This window comes from Sceloporus undulatus, chromosome 1 (genome assembly GCF_019175285.1).
Source record: "Sceloporus undulatus isolate JIND9_A2432 ecotype Alabama chromosome 1, SceUnd_v1.1, whole genome shotgun sequence".
In the NCBI taxonomy this organism is placed as follows: Eukaryota; Metazoa; Chordata; class Lepidosauria; order Squamata; family Phrynosomatidae; genus Sceloporus; species Sceloporus undulatus.
The window spans coordinates 214,769,484-214,784,142 of NC_056522.1; the positions used below are offsets into that span (position 1 = coordinate 214,769,484).

The 14,659-nt window shown below is 38.2% G+C and overlaps 1 protein-coding gene across 9 annotated transcripts in view; it reads left to right on the forward strand.

Annotated features, from left to right (window-relative positions):
- Positions 1-14,659, forward strand: part of LOC121932104 (fibroblast activation protein alpha) — a 134,814-nt gene that overhangs the window by 81,420 nt on the left and 38,735 nt on the right. For all 9 annotated transcript variants that reach the window (XR_006104269.1, XM_042470473.1, XM_042470483.1 and 6 more), the window contains 6 exons: positions 2,912-3,066; positions 5,046-5,149; positions 6,769-6,904; positions 11,465-11,509; positions 13,329-13,433; positions 13,531-13,601. Coding sequence is in view for 8 of the 9 variants with exons in the window: in XM_042470473.1 (XP_042326407.1) it covers positions 2,912-3,066; positions 5,046-5,149; positions 6,769-6,904; positions 11,465-11,509; positions 13,329-13,433; positions 13,531-13,601 (616 nt within the window). In the remaining variant the exon portion in view is untranslated. The remainder of the gene's footprint in view (positions 1-2,911; positions 3,067-5,045; positions 5,150-6,768; positions 6,905-11,464; positions 11,510-13,328; positions 13,434-13,530; positions 13,602-14,659) is intronic.

A 14,659-nucleotide genomic window follows, 5' to 3' on the forward strand; every position in this document is an offset into this window, starting at 1 on the left:
CAGAACATGGTGGACAGTGAGGTACGGCACAATATGGAGAAAGAGGAATCAACAAAAACTACTGACTCCCACTTCCTCCAACCTTCATGGATTCTCAGTCCTTTCATATTCTTGGAAGGGCAGGTCTGGATCCTGACCACTGATCTATTTTCAAAATGTTAACTGTATTGAATGCTACATTACGTTACAAAATAAAATAAAATGCTTTTGTTAGGGATCAGCAACAACTGGCCCTATGCTAAATCTGGTCTTCTAGACCTTGTACCAGACATATTTGCTACTAATTTAGAGGCAAGAGATAGATGATGAAGAAAGTAATTTTCTATGGTATTGGCACCTGCCAAAGGGCCATGTTGAAAGCTGTGGAAGTCCTGGTCCTCCATCTCCCACTTCTTCTTCAAAATGTGGTAAAAGCTAATTGCTGACCAGAAAGCTGTGATTGGGCCCAAACAGACATTCCAAAATAAAGCTGCCTCAGGTCACTTTGGAGGTATGCTGTTTAAATGATGCATGCATCCTAAGAGGCCAGATGCCGCACCAAAGCCATGCTCCAGTCCTTAGGACTAAAGTGCAGCTTTGACACAGCTTCTGGCCTCTTGAGATGCATGTGTCATTTAAACAGCATACATCCAAAGTGACCCAAAGCATCTTTATTTTGGCCTGTCTGTTTAGGCCCAACATTAATTATCATGATTTATTATTTGTCAAGTGCTTATATGCTTTGCACAGTGCCATACAGCAATAAAAGCAAATATGTGCCCTATCCCTTGGCTTACTTCTAATTCCCAACATTGAAATATTTTAGCATTCAGAAAATGTAGGTATTGAGGAGTATAGAAATAATTTTCCTAGCCGTTTAAAGTAAAATGGCAACTGATTGGCAAATCAGTCTTGGGTCTGTGGAAGAAAAGTCTGCTTGTGGCAAATGACAAGACAGTTTTTCCCATCCAGAGCTTGTGAAAGTTACTTTTGAAAACTACATAAACTGCCTTCCGACATGACCACTGGTGGTTGGGGAAGTTGTTGTACCGATTCTGCAACTACCCAGTTTCCTGAACAAAAGATGATTGAACTGGCAGCTGAATCTTATTCAAGACTAGCAACAAGATAGTGCCCTGCCTTGCACTTGAAGATAGAAGTGTAGGTTGTGGGCTAGTTACAGCTCACATAGCATTTGTTCTGTGTCAATGAGTATCTCCTGCCTTAGGCAGCTGTATCACTCTGCCTAATGGCAGGGCCAGCCCAAGCCAAAAAATGACATGTCACAAGATTTGCAAATAACCAAGGGAGGTGGTGCATCTTCCGCCATGAATTTATCTGTTTTGTTTGAAATCCAAGACCTGAGAAATCTCTTTAATATTCTTGTTTGCTTGCTTTTTTATTCAGACTGTGGAAAGTTAAATTTGAAAATAAATTTGATAATGTTCAATGTTATTAACTGGAACATAGAAAGTAATGATTGAAATGATAGAATAGTTATAGATAATTAACACAAATTAAAATATTTGGCCAGACCATAGAATTTACAGAGATTGGCAATGAGATTGTCACTGTTGATTTTAGGGGAATCTCATTACTGGCTCCTTCAAGAGGTCTCTTTTTGTCATTTTAAAGTTGCCTTCCTCCAATCCAGAATTTTTTCCCACATGGGCTACAGAACCCATAGTAGGATTGTTGCATGGGAATGGTGGAATTCCAATATATTTGGGAAATGTGAACGTGAGAAAGGCTGATCCAGAGCATGAATCAAATCTGAGATGCTCTTCAGTTCACCTTCTAATCATCTGCATCCCTCTTTTTTTTCAGCCTCCATAAATGCACACACTTCATTCACTCTTCATTTTTTTTGTTAAAGGTTAATAAGGAGTGATCCACTGCAAGCATTTATTTTTGTTTTATATTTTATTTTTGTCTATTTAATTTTTATCTCACCTTTCCCTTGCATGGAATGCAAGGCATCTTACAAACATTTAAAGCAAAGTACATCAATAAGTGGAGACCTGCAAAGATTAGTAACTAAATCAACAGTGGAGAATTCTTAATCTGAAATTTCTGATGATACCCAGAACAATTTTTTGTGCACAATTGAATCACTGCATTGTTTCTGCCTCTTCTTTTGATCCACAAACTCAGCTCTTCTGCTCCAGAAAGTTATCCTTTCACCTCTTCTTCTTGCCTACTCTCTTCTGTAAGAAATCACACAGATCAATCTGCTTTACAACAGCCATGTGATGCCTTCCTCCCAATCCTAAAGCAGCAGACTTTCCTGTTTTCCTAACAGAATAAAGCAGATTTTAAATTTTATTGATGAATTCAGTGCATTGGGATAATTGCTTTTTTTAAAAAAGATAGTGTATTATTACTTTAATGCATTGATTAGTGAGTTATTTCCAAACTTAGTATTTATTAAAATTATATGCTTAATTTCTGACAAGAAAGACATCCATGGTGGCTAAGAACAGGTGGACAGTAATAAAATGCCATAAATGAATAAGCAAGTAAATAAATAAATTAAAAAGCTAGGTTAAGCAGGCAAAAAACAGATTGATAACATGTTTTTGACCACAGTATCTAAACAAGCCTGGAATAATGTCATATTATGCAATACTAGACTGGATTCACAGTCAGTGCATATGCACCATTGTGCCTTCCCCCTTCTAATTAGATTTAGGATATTGATCCAGGAGAAAATATTGATGACAAACCAGTATGGTATAATTAGCATGTTGTGTACTACTTTAGTTTTAGGCCTGACATTGGGTTACAATTTTAGTTTGGCAACTTATCAGAGAAACAATACTGTATATAAATGTGGCTATTTGCAAATGTTGTAGTACAATATAATAGTATACCATAATATTTTTTGTAGCATTAGTAGAATATGGATGATATCTAATGTGATTTCTTTTAGAGGAAATGCTGGCTGTAAAATATGCACTATGGTGGTCTCCAAATGCAAAAAATGTGGCATATTTACAATTCAATGATACTGAAATACCACTGATTGAATATTCCTATTATGGTGACACTCAATATCCTAGAAAAATAACTATTCCATATCCAAAGGTATGTTGTTTATTTTTACTTGGTTGTTTGATTTACATGGCCTGTTCAACAAGATTTTATCACATTTTACTGTAAACTTTTCATTTCTTGGACTTAACCATGAATCTTAATGTGAAGTCGAAGGCTTTCACAGCCGGCATCCATAGTCTTTTCTGGGTTTTTCGGGCTATGAGGCCATGTTCTAGACGATTCTATTCCTGACATTTCACCAGTAGCTGTAGTTGAAATCCTCAGAGAGATTCTCTGAAGATGCCAGCTGCAGCTGCTGGCAAAACATCAGGAACAAACTCTTCTAGAACATGGTCTTATAGCCCAAAAAACCCACAAAAAACCCATGAATGTTAATGTTTAGGATTAAATTTAAAAACTGGCTTATGAAGGACCTAGCCCATTTCTTTTACTTGGTGGATGTGCTCAGTCAAGGCTGGAGTGGCAAAGTGCAACCCACGGGCAACATGTGGCTCCTTAGGGCCCTCCAGGGTCAGAAAGAATTTTGGTCCAAAATGCTTCCAAATGCAAAATTTGGGGGCTTCAGTGTGTTAAAAATTCCCTCCCATACCCCCTAAAAGTCATATACAGTCAACCCTCCATATCCATGGATTTTTTATCAATGGATTCAAGTGTTTATGGTTTGAAAATATTGTTAAAAATATATAACTTCCCAAAAGCAAAGCTTGATTTTGTAATTTTATATGAAGGACACCAAAAATATGGCAGCCAGATTGATCACTGGTGCGTCTAGGTTTGACCATATAACACCTATTTTGAAAGATCTTCATTGGCTGCCTATTCGCTTCCGAGCACAGTGCAAGGTGTTGGTTATTACCTATAAATCCCTATATGGCTTGGGCCTGAGTTACTTGAGGGACCGCATCTCCCCATATAATCCACCCCACACACTTAGAACATCCGGGAAGAACCTGTTGGAAACACCATCTTCCAAATAAGTCTCCACATCCCAGATGGCCTTTTCTATAGCAGCCCCGTGGATCTGGAATAGTCTTCCCAAGGAGCTCCGTCTTATGACCCCCCTGGAATCATTTAAAAGAGTCTTAAAACCTTCCTCTTTTGTCAAGCCTTCCCCCCTGAAGAATGAAGTTTGTAATTTTTTGATACCATTGATTCTTTGCCTACCCTGGATATGTATGTTGCATGATTGTTTTTAGAGCTTTTGTATTATTGGATTTTATTATGATATTGTTTGTTTGTAATGGTTTTTTAATTAGTCTGTAATCCCGCTTTGATCCTATGGGAGAGGCGGGGAAACACAAATAAAATTTATTATTATTATTATTATTATTATTATTATTTTACTATGCCATTGTATTTAATGGGACTTGATCACCCACAGATTTTGGTATCCATGGGGGTTCTGGAACCAAACCTCAGCGGCCCACTGTATATATTTGCTCCAAAAGCTTCCCAAATGCCCCCATATTTTCCCAGATACCCCCATACACCTGTATGGGGATATTTCCACCACATCTGGGGAGCAGGCTGGGCCAATTTAGTACTGAGAGATGTTGTTTTTGAAACAAGAAGTGAACAGGCTTTTGTCCACTTCCTTTTGCTAAAAAAGAAATGCCCTCCATTTTTCCTAGGGAGTGTTTGCAGACATCTTGGGCAAACTCCTTCAGCCTCTCCTTGCTGGTTTGTCCTTCAGCTTTTGCCACCATGAGCACATTCTGATGTTCCTTAGCCATACATGTCTCGGTTTTCATCTGTGAAATGTTGGAGGGTATGAAAACATGGTGGACAAATGGCCTGTGACACTGCAGCATGTAACCTCCGGCTGCTGGTTTCTCAGAGGCAATCTAAAAGAGTGATAAGAAACATGTTACAGAAAATGCCTGAAACAGATGATGACTCCTATCCTCTTAAGCAAAGCAAGTGATTTTTTTTTAAAAAAAAGAAATTATGTTTGAATTAAATCCTATAGAGATCATTCTGAATAACATACTGATACTTTTCCTTTGAAGGCTGGGGCGAAAAATCCTACAGTTAGAGTGTTTGTTGTAGATACGACTACTGCTGAACATTTTGGTCCTAAGGAGATACTTGCTCCTGCAACAATAGCATCAGGGTAATATCAAATACATCTTTTCTCTTTCATTTTTTGGTTACTTTTGTTAAGTAGCAGAATATTATTTATAAATCATTTGACCAGGGATTTCCTCCCATCTCCCTTACAAGGTTGTTGTTTTCTTTATAGTGGTTTCAATATACTGCAAGGACCTGGAACTAGCATTAAGGCTGATACCCTAACTGCAATCAATACATAGTATTCTCAGTGTGTGATCTAAGGTCTTTATCACATGAGGCTTGAAAGATGGAATTAGAGTAGGATAGTAGTGTCTTTGGCTATACCTTATCACATGATGCTGTGTCTGTCCAATAGCCAGTTTATAGTCCACCCTCTTCTGGAGTTCTCATTCTCATTGACAGACAAAACCCGTCAATGTCTCTCAATCTCACTCCTTTTCCACTGTTGATGTGCATATGATAAGTTCCTCCCATTGCAGTTCTGATATGAAAGAAGTCACGTGGTGCAAGTAACTGTGATTATGCACCTCTCCTCTTCCCCTCACTATTCCCAAACAGGCTCCCCCCAATTTCTTTTCTTTTCTTTTAACCTAATAGATTATTGTGTTTGCAGAATTGTACTAAAGTAATAGTAATAATAAAAATACAGACTGAAAGCATGCTAGGAAGGGCATAGAGCAGGGAGGCAAGGCTATCGAGGCTGACATGTGGAAGATGGAGTCCTGGACTGCAGCAGTACCATGGCAATTTGGAAGAGCTGTGCAATAATGATTGTCTGTAAACTGGTATGTTTGCATTTCCTAGACTAAAGGAATTGTGACATTTTACAAGCCTGGTGTGATAAAATCCCAAGATGCAGACAGCTGACATAAATTGTCCATCTCAGTAAATTAATTTAGGAAGTCCATCTGAACCTGTGTGATGAAGCCCTTGGTGGGTAGAGGCAGGGAGCAGATTAGGAATGGCTTCACCAAGCTTTTTAATCTTAATAGATTTTCCCACCTGTAGAATCCCACCCCCACATCTGGATTGTCAATTTATGTTTGGACAAAAAAATCTGTTGTTGTTGTTGTTTTTATATGCCTTCAAGTCATCTTCATCTTATCCTATCCTATCCTATCATAGGGTTTGCTGGCAGGATCTATTTAGAGGTTTGCCATTGCCTTCAGGCTTAAAAATGGTGAAATACAGCAAAATGGCCCATAGTGGGGACAGTCTTGGCTATTTGCAGAAGGCTTTGAGGCTTTAAGTCCTTTTAGTCATTTCAGAGCAGTAAAAAAATTTATATTTTGGGAACTTGAGGGACACTTGGGTGCCACACAAAGGTCCCAGGAGTCACATGTGGCCCATGGGCTACACTTTCCCCATCCCAACATTACACCAACTCAAGGTAAAGTTAAAGTCTTCACCACTTCACTCCTATCCTGCTCCCAAAATGCTCCTTTCTGGACCTTGTGCCCAGCATAACAGAGCCCCTCTCCCCATGCACACCAAAAGTCACCTGATACAAGTTAAAATTGTGTACAAAGCAGTTCTGTGAAGTTTGAGCATGCTGGCTGGGGAATGTGGGTCAAAAAGGTAACATTTGAATTAATTAACGGTATCATAGGTTGACTCCTATCACTTTTATTAAATCACTCTTTTCTCTCCTCTTTTCAGTGACCACTATGTCACTTGGATTACATGGGTAACAGATAACCGAATCTGTGTGCAGTGGCTGAAAAGAGTTCAGAACTTCTCTGTCTCAGCCATCTGTGACTACAGTGATCACTCAAGATCCTGGACCTGCCCAAAGGTACCATTATTTAAAATAAGAGTTGCAGAAGGGTTTTCTGGTAACTACTAAGTGTTCCTAAAAATCACCTCCTCTGGGACGGATTGGGAATGGAATGGGAACTTCTAGCGGCATCGACAGTGTTCCGGCATGTGATGAAATTGGTGATAGCCCCCATTCTGTTCCCATCCCACTCCCTTTCATCACACCCTGATCCCATCCCTGGGGGCTGTGCGGTAAGCTTAATAGTTTGCACTCATTTAGCAGGGAAGAGGACAGGTTGTGGCAGAATCTTGCCCTTTACAGTATGCTCACATAAAAGCAAACTGCTGCATTATCTCCTAGCAGGTGTGTTCTCTTCATTAATAACTTTTGACATCTTGACCACACTCTGATATGCTTGGCTACCTGTTTTCTGATTTTTATCTGAGAAATGTTGGAGGATATGGCCACTGCTCTTTGACACTGTATTCTTACAAATGCCCCGTGAGTTAACGTAGGTCAAGTCTAGAGTGTGTGACAGCTCCAAGATGAGCCAATGTATTAGCTTGCTCAGCAGAGACTAGAACTTGGATCTCCTGAGTCCCAGTCCACTGGGCCTTTCTAACATCCACTAACAGTAGTGGTGGTGAAGTAATTTCCACCAGTTCTACACATCACAGCCTACCCTCCATGGTCTTTGGAGAGTTGGGGGCCCTTCAAAGCAGCGTGAGTGGTCATCGTGAGCTTCAGGGATAACTGAGAAGAAATAGGTGAAAATAGCTGTTTTTTTTTCTTTTGTGAGCAGATGTCACCCAAAGCAGGGTTAAAATCCTGCTGGATCTCCTCCTGTGGACCTTCTTGTTTGCGTTATATAGATTGCAAAGACACTAATATAATTTTGGGGAAAAAATCCACCAGATTCATAACCCCATCTCCACCATGGTTTACAACCTGCCAGGAAGGCTGCTGCTTCTTAAATCTCTGCCAACCTCTGAGAAAGTAAACACTGAGGTTTCAAACATTTCTTACAGTTTATGGTGAGAGTTTTCTAGTTTTCAAGCATTTGTCTGAGAAAATTTCCCCCAGCTGATTAGAGATACTAAAGAAGAGAGATCTGATCTGAAGTATTCATGCTTCCTTCTTCTCTGCTCCACTTCTCTTCCTTTTGACAACATATCAAACAACCTGAAAAATGCCTATTTGGCTGTGCCACATCAGATTCTCATCCACAGACACCTTTTTTTTTTTTTTTTTAGCTCTTCTTACATCCCTTGATACATCAGTGTATTTTACCTTGTTTTCACCATGATTACCAGAGACTCCATGAAACACAGAGTGGGATTTTATGGTTTTTTTGTTTGTTTGTAGGAAACAGGAATAGAAGGAGAAATTGGTTTGGCAGACTACCAGTTTCACACTTCTCCAGCCAATGCACAAACACCATTATATACCAATACTTGCCCTGTTCCAAATGTTGTGATTCAATTCTCCGATTAATAACACACAGGTGTGTGCGCCTTCAACTCACCTGTTGACCTATAGTGACTTATGGTGCATCTGTTAGTGACAATAACACATGAGAAATGCATCTTGTGAAAGAGAAATAGATTGCAAAAATGTGTTTATTAGAAATACATAGAAAGATGTGTAGATGAAGGAAATGAACAGAAAAATGCATATGAGGTTTGAATAGACTTTCATTAAAAATATTGCCAGTTCATATGGAAATGGGATGAAATAGACTTGGGAACTAAAAAAATGGGGGACTAGTTGAAACCAAAATTGATGGATATGTCTACCATGATTGGAAATATGAAGTATTTCAGTAGACATGGAACTAAAGTGTTCAGCATCCTGGCAACATCAGATAATAGTCCTGTAAGAATTGCTGTCCTCAGCATTTCCTTGCTAATGAGAGCTGCTATTGAAACCTCTATCACACTCAGTTTAGAAAGTGCTTTTATTATATCAATCTGTGCGCTAGTAGGTAGTTAACAGAAGTGTGAGCAGATGGGAGGACTCCATTAAGCCATATTTGCTCAAAAGATCTCTAGGTGGTTTTAATTCCATCTCTTGCCTTTTTTTTTCAATTAAACTGGAAGTAATAATGTGTATGTAACATAGCTGACTTTATATACTGGGAGATAATAAAAAATATAGCAGATAATGCTAGGTGATATATTCTGGCAGATCCAGAGGTGTGTACTGAATTTGTGTGCATTAACTTAGCAAATACATCTCTGAATAAGTCAGAATCTCTGTGATCATTTTGAAGGTCTTCAAGGCCATCAATATATCTGACCAACTTTTCAGATGTGAGCAATTCAGTGGATGTCAACTAGGTTGCATTTTTCATTTGGATTAAACTGTAGCTGTACAAGTTTAATGTGATCAGAGCCAGCACTCTTAGCATAATGGAAGTTGGTGGCGCAGTGGTTAAATGCCTGTACTGCAGCCACTCACTCAAAACCACAAGGTTACGAGTTCAAGACCAGCAAAAGGGCTCAAGCTTGACTCAGGCTGAGGTCGCTAAAACGAGTACCTAGATTGTTGGGGGCAAATTAGCTTACAGTTGTAAACCGCTTAGACACTGCTTAGGCGGTATGAAGCGGTATATAAATGAAGCTTGTTTGTTTGTTTACAAGGAAATGACCCAGAGGAAATGCATCCAATATGTTAATGACTTCCTGTTATCATTCATGTCACTTCTGTAACATAAACTATTGCTTTAAACGTGATGGACTTGGGAGGATTCCTATGTAAGGAATCTGTACACTTTTACCTAAAAACAGTGCTTATTCAAATACAAAGAGCAAATTCTCCCCTCCTTGCCCACCCCCAGTTCTATAGCTCACACTTTCCATGTCTCAAAAATTGCCCCATAAGATTCTGTGAAGAGGACCTTGGCACCACTGCCAATTGTCTACACCCACTCCAGACACACCCTATCAGCAAACAGCCCCTCTTTCCTTTCTTCAGCTCTCTTCTGTCCAAACAGTGTCTGTGTGTCATAATACCATCTCTCCAAGAACATCTAGATGCTGGGCTTTAGTGCAAGAGGACAGTGATGCAAAAGGCACCATCACTCGTCCAGCAACAAAGTGGAATGGCCAACAACATCGCACAGTGATCTTGTGGGTCACTGTGATGAGCTGCAATGGTAGCCAAGCCACAGTCATTTGAGGGTTGGAATACTAAACCAAGCAGCAGGCCCTCCATTGCTGCCTGAAAATGCTGCCTCTTGATGCCCACTTTGATTGCATTTTATTTGCCTTTATGAGATACAAAGCCAAATGAATGCACCCATCCCACAGACATTATCTTGGGGAACTTCTTGACCATTTGACATTCCCATTCAGATATTCACTATATCACAGATTTAGCACATTCAGTACTTCACACAAGGCAGGATGCATAATAACCCTGACTGTTGATGAGATGCAGCATTGTCAGTTTTAAACATGCAAAATGCTTTGTTCAGAAAAGAAATTTGCTGAAAACATTTCACGGAGCTCCAGACCATGAAGAAACATTTGATCAACAGTACTTGAATAACTCTAAAAAGCAAATAAACATGCTACATGTTCATAAATCAACAGAATGCAAAATTGCCACACAAATAAACTGATCATTTATTTTCCTTTAGCAACTAGAACACTAAACATCTAAATTGTGTATTAATTTAGACATTTTGGTAGCTAACTAAGAAGTTTGAAAGTAAATCCTAAACTGATGTTCAAATTATGTGGTCAGCTTTTAGAACATCAGTGCAATTCTATTGTTTGGTAATATCACACCTTTCTAGTTTTGTAGAAAATGTTTCATTCAAACAGTGAAAATGGCATAAATATTTTAGGATGATGAAGCTAATGTGAAAGTGCTCTTATGCATGATCAATACAGAGATTGCTGAAAATAATGTGTTGTCTGAGAGAAAGAATGAATCCACATGCTCATTCCATGTACAGAAGCCATCTGAATAATATTTAATCACTGCTGGCGGGACACCATCAGACACTGTCTCATGATGTAGTGGAACCAGGGCTCACAGGATTCAAGTGTCAGGGTGTTTTAATTAGCAGGGATAATTACTGTACATTTTTTGGCCAAACCCTCGGCCTTCAATGTTATCACAATATTTGAGGCAGAGTGTGTATGTCATTTTCCGCCAGCAATGGTAAGTTGGTGTGAGCTATCCCTGTTGTAATACACAGTATTTGGGGGTTGCTTGTCTATGGATTAATAATTAAGATTCATTAGTTTTACAAATGTGCTACAAATGGTGAGGAAGAAAATTTCTAGAAATGGGTGTTGATACTGATCATTGGACCCACTAATATTTATAGTTTCTTCTTGCAGATGTGGCTATGGGCCTGTTATGATAAGTGCTCACATTTCAAAATTGGACGCTATATTTTGATGGGGGGGGGGCATCTTGGTTTTTCTGTTGCATGAAAACTGTTGTCACCCAAGACAATGTCCAAACTAATCCTTAGTTTTCAATTTCCATCTTTGATTTAAAAATGTGTTCTTTCATATGAAAGTGTCCTTCTACTTCCACTGCACATCCTAACACTGTTGCCTTGTTCTAATTTTACAGAATCAGCAGCATGTAGAGGAGAGCCACACAGGATGGGCTGGTGGAGTATGATTTTTACTATCTTGAAACTTTTGATTGTTGGGAACACTAGTTAGCTCTTTAGTAGTCTATGACAATGACTCTGGTAGTTAGCCCATACCTTTAAACAGATTTAATTGAAAAAACAATTTTTGTTTACCAGTAACAAGCACAAATGATCTTCTGAAAATAAATTAATATGAAATTTCTTTTAAGAAAAAAAGCAGCAGCAGCCAGAAAAGGAGGCATGCATTTATTTTTTTAGAATTGCAAATACAGAAATTTCAATACATTCCTATTTTCTTATATGCTGTTTCTGATCAATTTTCTTACCATAAAGCAATTGGGAAGGATGAAAGCAATTTCCCCATCATTTGTTCATATTACAATGCTAATTTTGACATTTAAAAGGTTTAAAAGTAATAAAGACCAAAGTCTATAGCAACTAATTATGTAGCATGTCTACAAGGATAAGTCTGTATCTTTAAGTGTTGTATTCTCTCCTAATATCAGAAAGGACTGTGGCCACAACTAGACTGTAGACATTTGTACTAGAGATACAAGATCAGAGTACTTGATTTGGAAGAAGAAAAAACATATTTAATTGGTTAGCGACCTACCATTTAAATAATTACAAAAATATACAATCTACCTTTCTATGAGTTTGGAATTAGGCAGTTGAACACTACAATAACAAACCTGTGCTGTTTTCCTGATGAAAGCTGTACTCTCTTACCTGAAGATCCAATTTTGTACCCTAAATAAAGATAGACAATTGTCTATTAATGTGGCTACAAAACTTGCTTTATGAAAAAAACCAAGGGACCCAAATGCTTTAGGCAAGCAGCAGGAAAAGTGTTAGCCTTAAACACAAAATGCAGCACTTTAGACCTTTTGGAAGATGGTAAAAAGCAAACAACCTCCTCCCTTTGTTTTGTAAGGTGGTGAAAGCTATAGGCTGATTTTAGCATACCCTTTTGTTTTAAAGATATTTCTTTATCAGTATTTGTAGCTGAGTAGCAGAATTTTATTGCTATAGTTTATCTTTTCAGTTTTGTTGTTTTGTGTTTAATTGCCTTGATTTTAATGATGTACGTAAATCAGAGGTTAGCAACTGCAGCCATCCATATGGGTTTTTTTTGGCTGTCCTGGCCAGAACAGTCAATGGTAGGAAAAATAGGATCTACCCATTCTGAACTATATCCACAGTATATACATAGGGAAAGAGTTAAACATCCCCTAAACTACTTTTTAACCTAAATTCAACCACCTTCCCCCATCTCCACACAGGGGCTAAATAAAGAAAAAGGTTTTATTTATGGCAACTGAATATTTTCTGTTGTTTTTTTTAAAAATCAAGGGCATTCCTAATTTAGGGGAAAATAAAACAAGCTTAGGAGGGAGGATCAGACCCTCCTTACATGCACTTTGGTGGTCCCAGAATAGCTTGTACCTTCACACGCACAGGTTGAAAAAACTGACAGATCCATGCTATGCAATGAATGTAGAAAGGAGTTCAATATCTAGCCTCATACTCAGAAAAAGAAACTGTGCTGTTTTTAAAACATAGCATGTCGATCTGAATAAGGCTGCAATACTATACAAACTTACTTAGAGCTAGAACTATTAAACACAGTGAGATTTACTACTGAGTGAAGTCACATAGGATTGTGCCTTGTAAATTACTGTTGAACTTTTATGATAAGATCTCCATGATAAAATGGATGTGCCATCTTGTGGCTTATTCAAGGTTGGGGGAGTTGATCAGGTCAGTCTGCCTATTCTGTACAATTTTCATTTCTGTTTCATCTACAGTTTCTGTTTTTCTCTCTTTTTTATCTCTCAGTTCTTTGTTTCAGCACCTTATTTCACTTCGGACACTATTTCATACTACAAAATTTTTAGTGACAAGAATGGATACAAGCATATTCATTATGTCAAAGACTCAGTGGTATGTCATGCAAAGAATGAAACTACAGTTCCATATGTTGCAAGATGTGCATCAGCAATAAAATATCTGACTTCTAATTTGTTGTGTTTTTTAATAGGAAAAAGCAACCCAAATCACAAGTGGAAACTGGGAGGCCATATACATTTACAAAGTAACGGACGATGCAATGTAAGCATTATGTGAGACACAGTGGGTTGCCTCTTTGTGAAAATCATGTTCCATGCAAGAATGTTTTTTTTTTTCATTTCTACTTAAATCCATTTTCAAAAGCTAGCAACAAAATAAAATGGATTTTCCTTAACAAATATTGTTAGGAAGGCCTTGATGTTGGATGGAACACTTCTTTAAGGGCAGCCAAATAACCTTTTAGGTAAAGTTGCACATTGATAGAGATGTCAGAAGAGTTTAACCATGAAAATAAGCCACACTATATACTATTTTAATCAAAGCTTTGCAAAGTTCTCCTTTTTGGATTTTTGGAACTCCTAGTTAGAATTTCCCCAAGCTCTAGTTTTAATATCCTGAAGGTACTGTAAACACATCAAGTTTCAAGTTTGGTACATGTCAGGTTTCTGATTCCAGTCCAGCTGTGAGGTCATGTAGCTGTATGCTCAGAGGCCTTTTAAAAAGCAACAAATCTTTCAGATGATGAGGAGGAGGCAGCGGAGACATAGGTATAGTGCTGCCCTGCTGGCACTATTGTTGAAGTTTTTTCTCCAAAAAATGAATTCTGCAAGCAGTTGGTTTGGAAGGAGGACTTGTGAACACAGCATTCATGATGCATCCAGTCCCTAACCAAACTAGAAATATGCACAGAAGCTTAGTTCTAACTCCATAGCATTAAGGTCATTCCTTTCAGCCAAGAGAGCACCAACTGACCTGTATTTCTTGTTTATTTATTGGATTTATACTCTGCCTTTCTACCAGGATGGGATCCACTTCTACTGAGCTGCTGAATTATTGGGTTTATGGGATTTATAGGAACTTTGATAGCCTTTTCACCAGCAGTTTAGCAAATGCCTGTATTCATGGAATGTAACTGGAATGATTGTCACTTGCTATTTGATGTTCTTTTTTGTTGCCTGTTTTATTGAACCATTTCCTGTATTGCTATGTATTTTATATGTGTTATCCTATTATTTCTTGTACACCATAGGCAGGTTTACTCTTTTATATTTATTGTTTTATGTACAGCACTGTGCAAATCTACAGCGCTATATAAATAA